The sequence below is a fragment of the Solea solea genome, chromosome 20 (genome assembly GCF_958295425.1).
Source record: "Solea solea chromosome 20, fSolSol10.1, whole genome shotgun sequence".
Taxonomy (NCBI): Eukaryota; Metazoa; Chordata; class Actinopteri; order Pleuronectiformes; family Soleidae; genus Solea; species Solea solea.
Genome location: NC_081153.1, coordinates 18407912 through 18426698, shown reverse-complemented (window position 1 = coordinate 18426698; position 18787 = coordinate 18407912). Strand labels below are relative to the sequence as shown.

Here is an 18787-nt window from a genome sequence, read left to right as displayed (position 1 = left end):
TCAAAATCACCTAAAAAAGTCATAGTATAGTATGTCGTCCAAAATAGGTCAAAAATGTCATAGTATAGTATGTCGTCCAAAATCGGTCGAAAAAGTCATAGTATAGTATGTCGTCCAAAATCGGTCCAAAAAGTCATAGTATAGTATGTCGTCCAAAATCGGTCAAAAATGTCATAGTATAGTATGTCGTTCAAAATCACCTAAAAAAGTCATAGTATAGTATGTCGTCCAAAATCGGTCAAAAATGCCATAGTATAGTATGTCGTCCAAAATCGGTCAAAAATGTCATAGTAAAGTATGTCGTCCAAAATCGGTCCAAAAAGTCATAGTATAGTATGTCGTCCAAAATCGGTCAAAAAAGTCATAGTATAGTATGTCGTCCAAAATCGGTCAAAAATGTCATAGTATAGTATGTCGTTCAAAATCACCTAAAAAAGTCATAGTATAGTATGTCGTCCAAAATCGGTCAAAAATGCCATAGTATAGTATGTCGTCCAAAATCGGTCAAAAATGTCATAGTATAGTATGTCGTCCAAAATCGGTCCAAAAAGTCATAGTATAGTAGGTCATCTAAATTAACCACAATACTTCTCAGTATTTGGAAGGTACTTGTTCCAACGAGGACTTGAACCCTGGTCTCCTATGTTAAAGGCAAAAGTTCTAGCCACTACACTAACCTTGCTGTCCTCTGTGGTTTCACATCATCATTCTTTACTATCTCGTCCAAAATCGGTCAAAAAAGTCATAGTATAGTATGTCGTCCAAAATCGGTCAAAAATGTCATAGTATAGTATGTCGTTCAAAATCACCTAAAAAAGTCATAGTATAGTATGTCGTCCAAAATCGGTCAAAAAAGTCATAGTATAGTATGTCGTCCAAAATCGGTCCAAAAAGTCATAGTATAGTATGTCGTCCAAAATCGGTCAAAAAAGTCATAGTATAGTATGTCGTCCAAAATCGGTCGAAAATGTCATACTATAGTATGTCGTCCAAAATCGGTCAAAAATGTCATAGTATAGTATGTCGTCCAAAATCGGTCGAAAAAGTCATAGTATAGTATGTCGTCCAAAATCGGTCCAAAAAGTCATAGTATAGTATGTCGTCCAAAATCGGTCAAAAAGTCATAGTATAGTATGTCGTCCAAAATCGGTCAAAAAAGTCATAGTATAGTATGTCGTCCAAAATCGGTCGAAAAAGTCATAGTATAGTATGTCGTCCAAAATCGGTCAAAAATGCCATAGTATAGTATGTCATCCAAAATCGGTCAAAAATGTCATAGTATAGTATGTCGTCCAAAATCGGTCCAAAAAGTCATAGTATAGTATGTCGTCCAAAATCGGTCCAAAAAGTCATAGTATAGTATGTCGTCCAAAATCGGTCCAAAAAGTCATAGTATAGTATGTCGTCCAAAATCGGACAAAAAAGTCATAGTATAGTATGTCGTCCAAAATCGGTCAAAAATGTCATAGTATAGTATGTCGTCCAAAATCGGTCGAAAAAGTCATAGTATAGTATGTCGTCCAAAATCGGTCCAAAAAGTCATAGTATAGTATGTCGTCCAAAATCGGTCAAAAATGTCATAGTATAGTATGTCGTCCAAAATCGGTCCAAAAAGTCATAGTATAGTATGTCGTCCAAAATCGGTCCAAAAAGTCATAGTATAGTATGTCGTCCAAAATCGGTCAAAAATGTCATAGTATAGTATGTCGTCCAAAATCGGTCAAAAATGTCATAGTATAGTATGTCATCCAAAATCGGTCCAAAAAGTCATAGTATAGTATGTCGTCCAAAATCGGTCAAAAAAGTCATAGTATAGTATGTCGTCCAAAATCGGTCAAAAATGTCATAGTATAGTATGTCGTCCAAAATCGGTCAAAAATGTCATAGTATAGTATGTCGTTCAAAATCACCTAAAAAAGGCATAGTATAGTATGTCGTCCAAAATCGGTCCAAAAAGTCATAGTATAGTATGTCGTCCAAAATCGGTCCAAAAAGTCATAGTATAGTATGTCGTTCAAAATTACCAAAAAAAGTCATAGTATAGTATGTCGTCCAAAATCGGTCCAAAAAGTCATAGTATAGTATGTCGTCCAAAATGTCATAGTATAGTAGGTCATCTAAATTAACCACAATACTTCTCAGTATTTGGAAGGTACTTGTTCCAACGAGGACTTGAACCCTGGTCTCCTATGTTAAAGGCAAAAGTTCTAGCCACTACACTAACCTTGCTGTCCTCTGTGGTTTCACATCATCATTCTTTACTATCTCGTCCAAAATCGGTCAAAAATGTCATAGTATAGTATGTCGTTCAAAATCACCTAAAAAAGTCATAGTATAGTATGTCGTCCAAAATCGGTCAAAAATGCCATAGTATAGTATGTCGTCCAAAATCGGTCAAAAAAGTCATAGTATAGTATGTCGTCCAAAATCGGTCAAAAATGTCATAGTATAGTATGTCGTTCAAAATCACCTAAAAAAGTCATAGTATAGTATGTCGTCCAAAATCGGTCCAAAAAGTCATAGTATAGTATGTTGTCCAAAATCGGTCCAAAAAGTCATAGTATAGTATGTCGTCCAAAATCGGTCCAAAAAGTCATAGTATAGTATGTCGTCCAAAATCGGTCCAAAAAGTCATAGTATAGTATGTCGTCCAAAATCGGTCCAAAAAGTCATAGTATAGTATGTCGTCCAAAATCGGTCCAAAAAGTCATAGTATAGTATGTCGTTCAAAATCACCTAAAAAAGTCATAGTATAGTATGTCGTCCAAAATCGGTCAAAAATGTCATAGTAAAGTATGTCGTTCAAAATTACCAAAAAAAGTCATAGTATAGTATGTCGTCCAAAATCGGTCCAAAAAGTCATAGTATAGTATGTCGTCCAAAATGTCATAGTATAGTAGGTCATCTAAATTAACCACAATACTTCTCAGTATTTGGAAGGTACTTGTTCCAACGAGGACTTGAACCCTGGTCTCCTATGTTAAAGGCAAAAGTTCTGGCCACTACACTAACCTTGCTGTCCTCTGTGCTTTCAAATCATCATGCTTTACTATCTCGTCCAAAATCGGTCAAAAATGTCATAGTATAGTATGTCGTTCAAAATCACCTAAAAAAGTCATAGTATAGTATGTCGTCCAAAATCGGTCAAAAATGCCATAGTATAGTATGTCGTCCAAAATCGGTCAAAAAAGTCATAGTATAGTATGTCGTCCAAAATCGGTCAAAAATGTCATAGTATAGTATGTCGTTCAAAATCACCTAAAAAAGTCATAGTATAGTATGTCGTCCAAAATCGGTCCAAAAAGTCATACTATAGTATGTCGTCCAAAATCGGTCCAAAAAGTCATAGTATAGTATGTCGTCCAAAATCGGTCAAAAAAGTCATAGTATAGCATGTCGTCCAAAATCGGTCCAAAAAGTCATACTATAGTATGTCGTCCAAAATCGGTCAAAAAAGTCATAGTATAGTATGTCGTCCAAAATCGGTCAAAAAAGTCATAGTATAGTATGTCGTCAAAAATCGGTCAAAAATGTCATAGTATAGTATTTCGTCCAAAATCGGTCCAAAAAGTCATAGTATAGTATGTCGTCCAAAATCGGTCCAAAAAGTCATAGTATAGTATGTCGTCCAAAATCGGTCAAAAAAGTCATAGTATAGTATGTCGTCCAAAATCGGTCCAAAAAGTCATAGTATAGTATGTCGTCCAAAATGTCATAGTATAGTAGGTCATCTAAATTAACCACAATACTTCTCAGTATTTGGAAGGTACTTGTTCCAACGAGGACTTGAACCCTGGTCTCCTATGTTAAAGGCAAAAGTTCTAGCCACTACACTAACCTTGCTGTCCTCTGTGCTTTCAGATCATCATGCTTTACTATCTCGTCCAAAATCGGTCAAAAATGTCATAGTATAGTATGTCGTTCAAAATCACCTAAAAAAGTCATAGTATAGTATGTCGTCCAAAATCGGTCAAAAATGCCATAGTATAGTATGTCGTCCAAAATCGGTCAAAAAAGTCATAGTATAGTATGTCGTCCAAAATCGGTCAAAAATGTCATAGTATAGTATGTCGTTCAAAATCACGTAAAAAAGTCATAGTATAGTATGTCGTCCAAAATCGGTCCAAAAAGTCATACTATAGTATGTTGTCCAAAATCGGTCCAAAAAGTCATAGTATAGTATGTCGTCCAAAATCGGTCAAAAAAGTCATAGTATAGTATGTCGTCCAAAATCGGTCAAAAAGTCATACTATAGTATGTCGTCCAAAATCGGTCCAAAAAGTCATAGTATAGTATGTCGTCCAAAATCGGTCAAAAAAGTCATAGTATAGTATGTCGTCCAAAATCGGTCAAAAATGTCATAGTATAGTATCAGTCATCATGTCGTCCAAAATCGGTCCAAAAAGTCATAGTATAGTATGTCGTCCAAAATCGGTCAAAAAAGTCATAGTATAGTATGTCGTCCAAAATCGGTCCAAAAAGTCATAGTATAGTATGTCGTCCAAAATCGGTCCAAAAAGTCATAGTATAGTATGTCGTCCAAAATCGGTCCAAAAAGTCATAGTATAGTATGTCGTCCAAAATCGGTCCAAAAAGTCATAGTATAGTATGTCGTTCAAAATCACCTAAAAAAGTCATAGTATAGTATGTCGTCCAAAATCGGTCAAAAATGTCATAGTAAAGTATGTCGTTCAAAATTACCAAAAAAAGTCATAGTATAGTATGTCGTCCAAAATCCGTCCAAAAAGTCATAGTATAGTATGTCGTCCAAAATGTCATAGTATAGTAGGTCATCTAAATTAACCACAATACTTCTCAGTATTTGGAAGGTACTTGTTCCAACGAGGACTTGAACCCTGGTCTCCTATGTTAAAGGCAAAAGTTCTGGCCACTACACTAACCTTGCTGTCCTCTGTGCTTTCAAATCATCATGCTTTACTATCTCGTCCAAAATCGGTCAAAAATGTCATAGTATAGTATGTCGTTCAAAATCACCTAAAAAAGTCATAGTATAGTATGTTGTCCAAAATCGGTCAAAAATGCCATAGTATAGTATGTCGTCCAAAATCGGTCAAAAAAGTCATAGTATAGTATGTCGTCCAAAATCGGTCAAAAATGTCATAGTATAGTATGTCGTTCAAAATCACCTAAAAAAGTCATAGTATAGTATGTCGTCCAAAATCGGTCCAAAAAGTCATACTATAGTATGTCGTCCAAAATCGGTCCAAAAAGTCATAGTATAGTATGTCGTCCAAAATCGGTCAAAAAAGTCATAGTATAGCATGTCGTCCAAAATCGGTCCAAAAAGTCATACTATAGTATGTCGTCCAAAATCGGTCCAAAAAGTCATAGTATAGTATGTCGTCCAAAATCGGTCAAAAAAGTCATAGTATAGTATGTCGTCCAAAATCGGTCAAAAAAGTCATAGTATAGTATGTCGTCAAAAATCGGTCAAAAATGTCATAGTATAGTATTTCGTCCAAATTCGGTCCAAAAAGTCATAGTATAGTATGTCGTCCAAAATCGGTCCAAAAAGTCATAGTATAGTATGTCGTCCAAAATCGGTCAAAAAAGTCATAGTATAGTATGTCGTCCAAAATCGGTCCAAAAAGTCATAGTATAGTATGTCGTCCAAAATGTCATAGTATAGTAGGTCATCTAAATTAACCACAATACTTCTCAGTATTTGGAAGGTACTTGTTCCAACGAGGACTTGAACCCTGGTCTCCTATGTTAAAGGCAAAAATTCTAGCCACTACACTAACCTTGCTGTCCTCTGTGCTTTCAAATCATCATGCTTTAGTATGTCGTCCAAAATCGGTCCAAAAAGTCATAGTATAGTATGTCGTCCAAAATGTCATAGTATAGTAGGTCATCTAAATTAACCACAATACTTCTCAGTATTTGGAAGGTACTTGTTCCAACGAGGACTTGAACCCTGGTCTCCTATGTTAAAGGCAAAAGTTCTAGCCACTACACTAACCTTGCTGTCCTCTGTGCTTTCACATCATCATGCTTTACTATCTCGTCCAAAATCGGTCAAAAATGTCATAGTATAGTATGTCGTTCAAAATCACCTAAAAAAGTCATAGTATAGTATGTCGTCCAAAATCGGTCAAAAATGCCATAGTATAGTATGTCGTCCAAAATCGGTCAAAAAAGTCATAGTATAGTATGTCGTCCAAAATCGGTCAAAAATGTCATAGTATAGTATGTCGTTCAAAATCACCTAAAAAAGTCATAGTATAGTATGTCGTCCAAAATCGGTCCAAAAAGTCATACTATAGTATGTTGTCCAAAATCGGTCCAAAAAGTCATAGTATAGTATGTCGTCCAAAATCGGTCAAAAAAGTCATAGTATAGTATGTCGTCCAAAATCGGTCAAAAATGTCATAGTATAGTATGTCGTCCAAAATCTGTCAAAAAAGTCATAGTATAGTATGTCGTCCAAAATCGGTCCAAAAAGTCATAGTATAGTATGTCGTCCAAAATCGGTCAAAAATGCCATAGTATAGTATGTCGTCCAAAATCGGTCAAAAAAGTCATAGTATAGTATGTCGTCCAAAATCGGTCAAAAATGTCATAGTATAGTATGTCGTTCAAAATCACCTAAAAAAGTCATAGTATAGTATGTCGTCCAAAATCGGTCCAAAAAGTCATAGTATAGTATGTCGTCCAAAATCGGTCCAAAAAGTCATAGTATAGTATGTCGTTCAAAATCACCTAAAAAAGTCATAGTATAGTATGTCGTCCAAAATCGGTCCAAAAAGTCATAGTATAGTATGTCGTCCAAAATCGGTCCAAAAAGTCATACTATAGTATGTCGTCCAAAATCGGTCCAAAAAGTCATAGTATAGTATGTCGTCCAAAATCGGTCAAAAAAGTCATAGTATAGTATGTCGTCCAAAATCGGTCAAAAATGCCATAGTATAGTATGTCGTCCAAAATCGGTCAAAAATGTCATAGTATAGTATGTCGTCCAAAATCGGTCCAAAAAGTCATAGTATAGTATGTCGTCCAAAATCGGTCAAAAAAGTCATAGTATAGTATGTCGTCCAAAATCGGTCCAAAAAGTCATAGTATAGTATGTCGTCCAAAATCGGTCCAAAAAGTCATAGTATAGTATGTCGTCCAAAATCGGTCCAAAAAGTCATAGTATAGTATGTCGTCCAAAATCGGACAAAAAAGTCATAGTATAGTATGTCGTCCAAAATCGGTCAAAAATGTCATAGTATAGTATGTCGTCCAAAATCGGTCGAAAAAGTCATAGTATAGTATGTCGTCCAAAATCGGTCCAAAAAGTCATAGTATAGTATGTCGTCCAAAATTGGTCAAAAATGTCATAGTATAGTATGTCGTTCAAAATCACCTAAAAAAGTCATAGTATAGTATGTCGTCCAAAATCGGTCAAAAATGCCATAGTATAGTATGTCGTCCAAAATCGGTCAAAAATGTCATAGTATAGTATGTCGTCCAAAATCGGTCCAAAAAGTCATAGTATAGTATGTCGTCCAAAATCGGTCAAAAAAGTCATAGTATAGTATGTCGTCCAAAACCGGTCAAAAATGTCATAGTATAGTATGTCGTTCAAAATCACCTAAAAAAGTCATAGTATAGTATGTCGTCCAAAATCGGTCAAAAATGCCATAGTATAGTATGTCGTCCAAAATCGGTCAAAAAAGTCATAGTATAGTATGTCGTCCAAAATCGGTCAAAAATGTCATAGTATAGTATGTTGTTCAAAATCACCTAAAAAAGTCATAGTATAGTATGTCGTCCAAAATTGGTCCAAAAAGTCATACTATAGTATGTCGTCCAAAATCGGTCCAAAAAGTCATAGTATAGTATGTCGTCCAAAATCGGTCCAAAAAGTCATACTATAGTATGTCGTCCAAAATCGGTCCAAAAAGTCATAGTATAGTATGTCGTCCAAAATCGGTCAAAAAAGTCATAGTATAGTATGTCGTCCAAAATCGGTCAAAAATGTCATAGTATAGTATGTCGTTCAAAATCACCTAAAAAAGTCATAGTATAGTATGTCGTCCAAAATCGGTCCAAAAAGTCATAGTATAGTATGTCGTCCAAAATCGGTCCAAAAAGTCATAGTATAGTATGTCGTCCAAAATCGGTCAAAAAAGTCATAGTATAGTATGTCGTCCAAAATCGGTCAAAAATGTCATAGTATAGTATGTCGTCCAAAATCGGTCGAAAAAGTCATAGTATAGTATGTCGTCCAAAATCGGTCCAAAAAGTCATAGTATAGTTTGTCGTCCAAAATCGGTCAAAAAAGTCATAGTATAGTATGTCGTCCAAAATCGGTCAAAAATGTCATAGTATAGTATGTCGTTCAAAATCACCTAAAAAAGTCATAGTATAGTATGTCGTCCAAAATCGGTCAAAAAAGTAATAGTATATTATGTCGTCCAAAATCGGTCCAAAAAGTCATAGTATAGTATATCGTCCAAAATCGGTCAAAAAAGTCAAAGTATAGTATGTCGTCCAAAATCGGTCCAAAAAGTCATAGTATAGTATGTCGTCCAAAATCGGTCAAAAAAGTCATAGTATAGTATGTCGTCCAAAATCGGTCAAAAATGCCATAGTATAGTATGAGGTCCAAAATCGGTCAAAAATGTCATAGTATAGTATGTCGTCCAAAATCGGTCCAAAAAGTCATAGTATAGTATGTCGTCCAAAATCGGTCAAAAAAGTCATAGTATAGTATGTCGTCCAAAATCGGTCAAAAATGTCATAGTATAGTATGTCGTTCAAAATCACCTAAAAAAGTCATAGTATAGTATGTCGTCCAAAATCGGTCAAAAAAGTCATAGTATAGTATGTCGTCCAAAATCGGTCCAAAAAGTCATAGTATAGTATGTCGTCCAAAATCGGTCAAAAAAGTCATAGTATAGTATGTCGTCCAAAATCGGTCAAAAATGTCATAGTATAGTATGTCGTTCAAAATCACCTAAAAAAGTCATAGTATAGTATGTCTTCCAAAATCGGTCAAAAATGCCATAGTATAGTATGTCATCCAAAATCGGTCAAAAATGTCATAGTATAGTATGTCGTCCAAAATCGGTCAAAAATGTCATAGTATAGTATGTCGTTCAAAATCACCTAAAAAAGTCATAGTATAGTATGTCTTCCAAAATCGGTCAAAAATGCCATAGTATAGTATGTCATCCAAAATCGGTCAAAAATGTCATAGTATAGTATGTCATCCAAAATCGGTCCAAAAAGTCATAGTATAGTATGTCGTCCAAAATCGGTCAAAAAAGTCATAGTATAGTATGTCGTCAAAAATCGGTCAAAAATGTCATAGTATAGTATTTCGTCCAAAATCGGTCCAAAAAGTCATAGTATAGTATGTCGTCCAAAATCGGTCCAAAAAGTCATAGTATAGTATGTCGTTCAAAATCACCTAAAAAAGTCATAGTATAGTATGTCGTCCAAAATCGGTCAAAAATGTCATAGTAAAGTATGTCGTTCAAAATTACCAAAAAAAGTCATAGTATAGTATGTCGTCCAAAATCGGTCCAAAAAGTCATAGTATAGTATGTCGTCCAAAATGTCATAGTATAGTAGGTCATCTAAATTAACCACAATACTTCTCAGTATTTGGAAGGTACTTGTTCCAACGAGGACTTGAACCCTGGTCTCCTATGTTAAAGGCAAAAGTTCTAGCCACTACACTAACCTTGCTGTCCTCTGTGCTTTCAAATCATCATACTTTACTATCTCGTCCAAAATCGGTCAAATATGTCATAGTATAGTATGTCGTTCAAAATCACCTAAAAAAGTCATAGTATAGTATGTCGTTCAAAATCACCTAAAAAAGTCATAGTATAGTATGTCTTCCAAAATCGGTCAAAAAAGTCATAGTATAGTATGTCGTCCAAAATCGGTCAAAAATGTCATAGTATAGTATGTCATCCAAAATCGGTCCAAAAAGTCATACTATAGTATGTCGTCCAAAATCGGTCAAAAAAGTCATATTATAGTATGTCGTCCAAAATCGGTCCAAAAAGTCATAGTATAGTATGTCGTTCAAAATCACCTAAAAAAGTCATAGTATAGTATGTCGTCCAAAATCGGTCAAAAATGTCATAGTAAAGTATGTCGTTCAAAATTACCAAAAAAAGTCATAGTATAGTATGTCGTCCAAAATCGGTCCAAAAAGTCATAGTATAGTATGTCGTCCAAAATGTCATAGTATAGTAGGTCATCTAAATTAACCACAATACTTCTCAGTATTTGGAAGGTACTTGTTCCAACGAGGACTTGAACCCTGGTCCCCTATGTTAAAGGCAAAAGTTCTAGCCACTACACTAACCTTGCTGTCCTCTGTGCTTTCAAATCATCATGCTTTACTATCTCGTCCAAAATCGGTCAAAAATGTCATAGTATAGTATGTCGTTCAAAATCACCTAAAAAAGTCATAGTATAGTATGTCGTCCAAAATCGGTCAAAAATGTCATAGTATAGTATGTCGTTCAAAATCACCTAAAAAAGTCATAGTATAGTATGTCGTCCAAAATCGGTCCAAAAAGTCATACTATAGTATGTCGTCCAAAATCGGTCCAAAAAGTCATAGTATAGTATGTCGTCCAAAATCGGTCAAAAAAGTCATAGTATAGTATGTCGTCCAAAATCGGTCCAAAAAGTCATACTATAGTATGTCGTCCAAAATCGGTCCAAAAAGTCATAGTATAGTATGTCGTCCAAAATCGGTCAAAAATGCCATAGTATAGTATGTCGTCCAAAATCGGTCAAAAATGTCATAGTATAGTATGTCGTCCAAAATCGGTCAAAAATGTCATAGTATAGTATGTCGTTCAAAATCACCTAAAAAAGTCATAGTATAGTATGTCGTCCAAAATCGGTCCAAAAAGTCATAGTATAGTATGTCGTCCAAAATCGGTCCAAAAAGTCATAGTATAGTATGCCGTCCAAAATCGGTCAAAAAAGTCATAGTATAGTATGTCGTCCAAAATCGGTCCAAAAAGTCATAGTATAGTATGCCGTCCAAAATCGGTCAAAAAAGTCATAGTATAGTATGTCGTCCAAAATCGGTCAAAAAAGTCATAGTATAGTATGCCGTCCAAAATCGGTCAAAAAAGTCATAGTATAGTATGTCGTCCAAAATCGGTCAAAAAAGTCATAGTATAGTATGTCGTCCAAAATCGGTCCAAAAAGTCATAGTATAGTATGTCGTCCAAAATCGGTCCAAAAAGTCATAGTATAGTATGCCGTCCAAAATCGGTCAAAAAAGTCATAGTATAGTATGTCGTCCAAAATCGGTCCAAAAAGTCATAGTATAGTATGCCGTCCAAAATCGGTCAAAAAAGTCATAGTATAGTATGTCGTCCAAAATCGGTCAAAAAAGTCATAGTATAGTATGCCGTCCAAAATCGGTCAAAAAAGTCATAGTATAGTATGTCGTCCAAAATCGGTCAAAAAAGTCATAGTATAGTATGTCGTCCAAAATCGGTCAAAAAGGTCATAGTATAGTGTGTCGCCCAAAATTGGTCCAAAAGTCATAGTATAGTATGTTGTCCAAAATCGGTCCAAAAAGTCATACTATAGTATGTCGTCCAAAATCATTCAAAAAAGTCATAGTAAAGTATGTCGTCCAAAATCGGTCAAAAATGTCATAGTATAGTATGTCGTCCAAAATCGGTCGAAAAAGTCATAGTATAGTATGTCGTCCAAAATCGGTCCAAAAAGTCATAGTATAGTATGTCGTCCAAAATTGGTCAAAAATGTCATAGTATAGTATGTCGTTCAAAATCACCTAAAAAAGTCATAGTATAGTATGTCGTCCAAAATCGGTCAAAAATGCCATAGTATAGTATGTCGTCCAAAATCGGTCAAAAATGTCATAGTATAGTATGTCGTCCAAAATCGGTCCAAAAAGTCATAGTATAGTATGTCGTCCAAAATCGGTCAAAAAAGTCATAGTATAGTATGTCGTCCAAAACCGGTCAAAAATGTCATAGTATAGTATGTCGTTCAAAATCACCTAAAAAAGTCATAGTATAGTATGTCGTCCAAAATCGGTCAAAAATGCCATAGTATAGTATGTCGTCCAAAATCGGTCAAAAAAGTCATAGTATAGTATGTCGTCCAAAATCGGTCAAAAATGTCATAGTATAGTATGTCGTTCAAAATCACCTAAAAAAGTCATAGTATAGTATGTCGTCCAAAATTGGTCCAAAAAGTCATACTATAGTATGTCGTCCAAAATCGGTCCAAAAAGTCATAGTATAGTATGTCGTCCAAAATCGGTCCAAAAAGTCATACTATAGTATGTCGTCCAAAATCGGTCCAAAAAGTCATAGTATAGTATGTCGTCCAAAATCGGTCAAAAAAGTCATAGTATAGTATGTCGTCCAAAATCGGTCAAAAATGTCATAGTATAGTATGTCGTTCAAAATCACCTAAAAAAGTCATAGTATAGTATGTCGTCCAAAATCGGTCCAAAAAGTCATAGTATAGTATGTCGTCCAAAATCGGTCCAAAAAGTCATAGTATAGTATGTCGTCCAAAATCGGTCAAAAAAGTCATAGTATAGTATGTCGTCCAAAATCGGTCAAAAATGTCATAGTATAGTATGTCGTCCAAAATCGGTCGAAAAAGTCATAGTATAGTATGTCGTCCAAAATCGGTCCAAAAAGTCATAGTATAGTATGTCGTCCAAAATCGGTCAAAAAAGTCATAGTATAGTATGTCGTCCAAAATCGGTCAAAAATGTCATAGTATAGTATGTCGTTCAAAATCACCTAAAAAAGTCATAGTATAGTATGTCGTCCAAAATCGGTCAAAAAAGTCATAGTATAGTATGTCGTCCAAAATCGGTCCAAAAAGTCATAGTATAGTATGTCGTCCAAAATCGGTCAAAAAAGTCATAGTATAGTATGTCGTCCAAAATCGGTCAAAAATGCCATAGTATAGTATGAGGTCCAAAATCGGTCAAAAATGTCATAGTATAGTATGTCGTCCAAAATCGGTCCAAAAAGTCATAGTATAGTATGTCGTCCAAAATCGGTCAAAAAAGTCATAGTATAGTATGTCGTCCAAAATCGGTCAAAAATGTCATAGTATAGTATGTCGTTCAAAATCACCTAAAAAAGTCATAGTATAGTATGTCGTCCAAAATCGGTCAAAAAAGTCATAGTATAGTATGTCGTCCAAAATCGGTCAAAAATGTCATAGTATAGTATGTCGTTCAAAATCACCTAAAAAAGTCATAGTATAGTATGTCGTCCAAAATCGGTCAAAAAAGTCATAGTATAGTATGTCGTCCAAAATCGGTCCAAAAAGTCATAGTATAGTATGTCGTCCAAAATCGGTCAAAAAAGTCATAGTATAGTATGTCGTCCAAAATCGGTCAAAAATGTCATAGTATAGTATGTCGTTCAAAATCACCTAAAAAAGTCATAGTATAGTATGTCTTCCAAAATCGGTCAAAAATGCCATAGTATAGTATATCATCCAAAATCGGTCAAAAATGTCATAGTATAGTATGTCATCCAAAATCGGTCAAAAATGTCATAGTATAGTATGTCGTCCAAAATCGGTCCAAAAAGTCATAGTATAGTATGTCGTCCAAAATCGGTCAAAAAAGTCATAGTATAGTATGTCGTCCAAAATCGGTCAAAAATGTCATAGTATAGTATGTCGTTCAAAATCACCTAAAAAAGTCATAGTATAGTATGTCTTCCAAAATCGGTCAAAAATGCCATAGTATAGTATGTCATCCAAAATCGGTCAAAAATGTCATAGTATAGTTTGTCATCCAAAATCGGTCCAAAAAGTCATAGTATAGTATGTCGTCCAAAATCGGTCAAAAAAGTCATAGTATAGTATGTCGTCCAAAATCGGTCAAAAAAGTCATAGTATAGTATGTCGTCAAAAATCGGTCAAAAATGTCATAGTATAGTATTTCGTCCAAAATCGGTCCAAAAAGTCATAGTATAGTATGTCGTCCAAAATCGGTCCAAAAAGTCATAGTATAGTATGTCGTTCAAAATCACCTAAAAAAGTCATAGTATAGTATGTCGTCCAAAATCGGTCAAAAATGTCATAGTAAAGTATGTCGTTCAAAATTACCAAAAAAAGTCATAGTATAGTATGTCGTCCAAAATCGGTCCAAAAAGTCATAGTATAGTATGTCGTCCAAAATGTCATAGTATAGTAGGTCATCTAAATTAACCACAATACTTCTCAGTATTTGGAAGGTACTTGTTCCAACGAGGACTTGAACCCTGGTCTCCTATGTTAAAGGCAAAAGTTCTAGCCACTACACTAACCTTGCTGTCCTCTGTGCTTTCAAATCATCATACTTTACTATCTCGTCCAAAATCGGTCAAATATGTCATAGTATAGTATGTCGTTCAAAATCACCTAAAAAAGTCATAGTATAGTATGTCGTTCAAAATCACCTAAAAAAGTCATAGTATAGTATGTCTTCCAAAATCGGTCAAAAAAGTCATAGTATAGTATGTCGTCCAAAATCGGTCAAAAATGTCATAGTATAGTATGTCATCCAAAATCGGTCCAAAAAGTCATACTATAGTATGTCGTCCAAAATCGGTCAAAAAAGTCATATTATAGTATGTCGTCCAAAATCGGTCCAAAAAGTCATAGTATAGTATGTCGTTCAAAATCACCTAAAAAAGTCATAGTATAGTATGTCGTCCAAAATCGGTCAAAAATGTCATAGTAAAGTATGTCGTTCAAAATTACCAAAAAAAGTCATAGTATAGTATGTCGTCCAAAATCGGTCCAAAAAGTCATAGTATAGTATGTCGTCCAAAATGTCATAGTATAGTAGGTCATCTAAATTAACCACAATACTTCTCAGTATTTGGAAGGTACTTGTTCCAACGAGGACTTGAACCCTGGTCTCCTATGTTAAAGGCAAAAGTTCTAGCCACTACACTAACCTTGCTGTCCTCTGTGCCTTCAAATCATCATCCTTTACTAACTCGTCCAAAATCGGTCAAAAATGTCATAGTATAGTATGTCGTTCAAAATCACCTAAAAAAGTCATAGTATAGTATGTCGTCCAAAATCGGTCAAAAATGCCATAGTATAGTATGTCGTCCAAAATCGGTCAAAAAAGTCATAGTATAGTATGTCGTCCAAAATCGGTCAAAAATGTCATAGTATAGTATGTCGTTCAAAATCACCTAAAAAAGTCATAGTATAGTATGTCGTCCAAAATCGGTCCAAAAAGTCATACTATAGTATGTCGTCCAAAATCGGTCCAAAAAGTCATAGTATAGTATGTCGTCCAAAATCGGTCAAAAAAGTCATGGTATAGTATGTCGTCCAAAATCGGTCCAAAAAGTCATACTATAGTATGTCGTCCAAAATCGGTCCAAAAAGTCATAGTATAGTATGTCGTCCAAAATCGGTCAAAAATGCCATAGTATAGTATGTCGTCCAAAATCGGTCAAAAATGTCATAGTATAGTATGTCGTCCAAAATCGGTCAAAAATGTCATAGTATAGTATGTCGTTCAAAATCACCTAAAAAAGTCATAGTATAGTATGTCGTCCAAAATCGGTCCAAAAAGTCATAGTATAGTATGTCGTCCAAAATCGGTCCAAAAAGTCATAGTATAGTATGCCGTCCAAAATCGGTCAAAAAAGTCATAGTATAGTATGTCGTCCAAAATCGGTCAAAAAAGTCATAGTATAGTATGCCGTCCAAAATCGGTCAAAAAAGTCATAGTATAGTATGTCGTCCAAAATCGGTCAAAAAAGTCATAGTATAGTATGCCGTCCAAAATCGGTCAAAAAAGTCATAGTATAGTATGTCGTCCAAAATCGGTCAAAAAAGTCATAGTATAGTATGTCGTCCAAAATCGGTCCAAAAAGTCATAGTATAGTATGTCGTCCAAAATCGGTCCAAAAAGTCATAGTATAGTATGCCGTCCAAAATCGGTCAAAAAAGTCATAGTATAGTATGTCGTCCAAAATCGGTCCAAAAAGTCATAGTATAGTATGCCGTCCAAAATCGGTCAAAAAAGTCATAGTATAGTATGTCGTCCAAAATCGGTCAAAAAAGTCATAGTATAGTATGCCGTCCAAAATCGGTCAAAAAAGTCATAGTATAGTATGTCGTCCAAAATCGGTCAAAAAAGTCATAGTATAGTATGTCGTCCAAAATCGGTCAAAAAAGTCATAGTATAGTGTGTCGCCCAAAATCGGTCCAAAAAGTCATAGTATAGTATGTTGTCCAAAATCGGTCCAAAAAGTCATACTATAGTATGTCGTCCAAAATCATTCAAAAAAGTCATAGTAAAGTATGTCGTCCAAAATCGGTCAAAAAATCATACTATAGTATTTATCATCCATCCATCCATCTAACCAACCAACATGAGTGTCACAACCTTTTGTTGGTAAGGGTAAAACTTCTCAGAGTCGACGCCGCTGTTGCGGATGACGTAGCTGAAGGCTTTGGAGATGAATCCTCCTCTGCAGCCACTGTTTCCATCAGCGGTGCTGCAGTCCACCAGGTTCTGTGGACTCAGGGGAACCAGGACGCCGGTTTTCTTCTTCATCTGTCCCTCGAGAGCTCCCATAGAGCTGAAGGCCCAGCAGGACCCGCACAAACCCTGAGTAAAAACCACAAAGGCCACAAGGTCACACTTGGTGTCACCACTTTTTTCAGTCTCCTCAGACTCTTTGGTCTTACTTGGTTTTGGACAGGACTGACCAGACCCTCCTTCCTCCAGTCCACACTCTGAGGCATGGGTAATCCACTCACTTCCTTTAAAGTGTAATTTCTTAAAGGAACAGGCTCTTCCAGCCTCAGGCCGTTCAGCTTCTCATTGATCTCCTCTGCTGTCTTAACAGAGAAGTTTAACATTATATGACATCAAAAGAAAGAACATTCTGAATGTAAACATCCTGGCTGGATTACATGCACTGAAGCAGCTCACATAGATATTTACATAAGCTTTCAACAATTCAATTCAATTCAATTCAATTCAATTCAATTCAATTCAATTCAATTCAATCCACTTCAATTTGTATAGTGCCAAATCATAACATACATTATCTCAAGGCACTGTACATAGACAACATCAAGGAGAGCAGAGAACCCCAACAGTTCACACAATGAGCAAGCACTAGGCATCAGTAGAGAGAAAAAACTCCCTCTGGAGGAGGGAAGAACAGGAAGAAATCTCTGACAGAACCAGAATCAGAGATGTGCAGCCATCTGCCTCGACCGGTTGGGAAGAACAGTGGAGAGAAAGGGGGGAGAGAAAGGACAAGAGGGAGATGAGGTAGAGGCAGAAGAGAGAGAGAGACCAGGAGCAGATACACAACAACTGTATCAAGTTACAAGTTTATACAGTCAATGATTACATGTTTATAGCAATACAATGTAATTTATAAAGCAGCAACAGAGAGTGTTGATAAAAATTATACTAATATCGACTTTTAATTATAGCACAATAATAATGGTGATGATATCTATGATATAGATTGCCTCGAAAACTGGATCTTGATCCTGCAACCTGCAAGATTAGAAGACAGAGAGAGAGAGAGGGAAGGAAGGAAAGACACAAACTAGGAGAAAAAAGAAAGAACAAGAGAAAGAGAAAGAACAAGGTTAATGACATATAAAAAGTCACATTCATACCCTGAGTGTGAGAGAGTGAAAGTGCGTGCACCACAGGAAAATCCCCCAGCAGTCTAGGTCTATAGCAGCATAACTAAGAGATGGTCCAGGTTTCCCTGAACCAGCTCTAACTATAAGCTTTATCAAAAAGGAAAGTTTTAAGTCTAACTTTAAATACAGAGAGAGGCTCCGCCTCCCGAACTGTCATTGGAAGCTGGTTCCACAGGAGAGGAGCCTGGTAACGGAAGGCTCTGCTCTTACAGACTCTGGGAACCACAAGTAAACCTGTATTTTGTGACCTAAGTGGTCTGTTAGGGTGATAAGGTAAGAATAGGTCTTTCAGGTATGAAGAGGCCTGACCATTAAGTGCTCTGTACGTGAGGAGGAGGATTTTAAATTTAATTCTTAACTGTACGGGGAGCCAGTGTAGAGAAGCTAACACTGGAGCTATATGGTCTCTCTTTCTAGTTCCTGTCAGAACTCGTGCTGCAGTATTTTGAATTAACTAAAGGGTTCTAACAGACTTGTTGGAACCTCCTCATAATAAGGAGTTACAGTAATCTAATCTAGATGTAACAAAAGCATGAACTAGTTTTTCAGCATCCTGTAAGGACAGAATGACAGAAAGAGACTAGACCTTAATCTGAAGCCAAGAGAAGGTCGTTACTAACTTTAACTAGTGCTGTTTCTGTGCTATGGTTTAATCTAAAACAGCAATCAAAGGATTGACCACGATTTGTCTGATTTTTTTTATATAAATGATCATTTATAATTTCCACCTTCAGGAGAAGGAGCACAGAGTCGACCACAAGCAGGGACATTGAAGTGGTTTATAAGCAAAGCTGGAAATTGGGCCTTGAGGTAAGAGGGGGGTCCCTGAAAACAGCTGATTATGTTAGTCAGTTTATTATATACAGGAACCTGCAATCACACCATGGTTGGAAACCACCAAAGTACACTTATCTGCAAATATCCAATCGGTAATAACAAGGCAGCAACTCAATGCATTGAATCATGTAGACATTGTCAAGTAAAGTTCAAGCAGAGCATCAGAATGAGGAAGAAATGTGAATTAAGGGACTTTAAATGTGGTCCAAGTGTTTCAGAAACGGCATATCTATTGGCATTGTCCTCTAGTGAGCGAGAG

The 18787-nt window shown here is 35.8% G+C and overlaps 1 protein-coding gene across 1 annotated transcript in view; it reads right to left on the bottom strand.

Moving 5' to 3' along the window:
* ctss1 (cathepsin S, ortholog 1) overlaps positions 1-18787 on the bottom strand; it is a 43864-nt gene that overhangs the window by 20651 nt on the left and 4426 nt on the right. The window contains exons 4-5 of the mRNA XM_058619635.1: positions 16708-16860; positions 16403-16627 (exon numbers count right to left, since the gene is read on the bottom strand). Of these exons, the coding sequence (XP_058475618.1) occupies positions 16403-16627; positions 16708-16860 (378 nt within the window). The remainder of the gene's footprint in view (positions 1-16402; positions 16628-16707; positions 16861-18787) is intronic.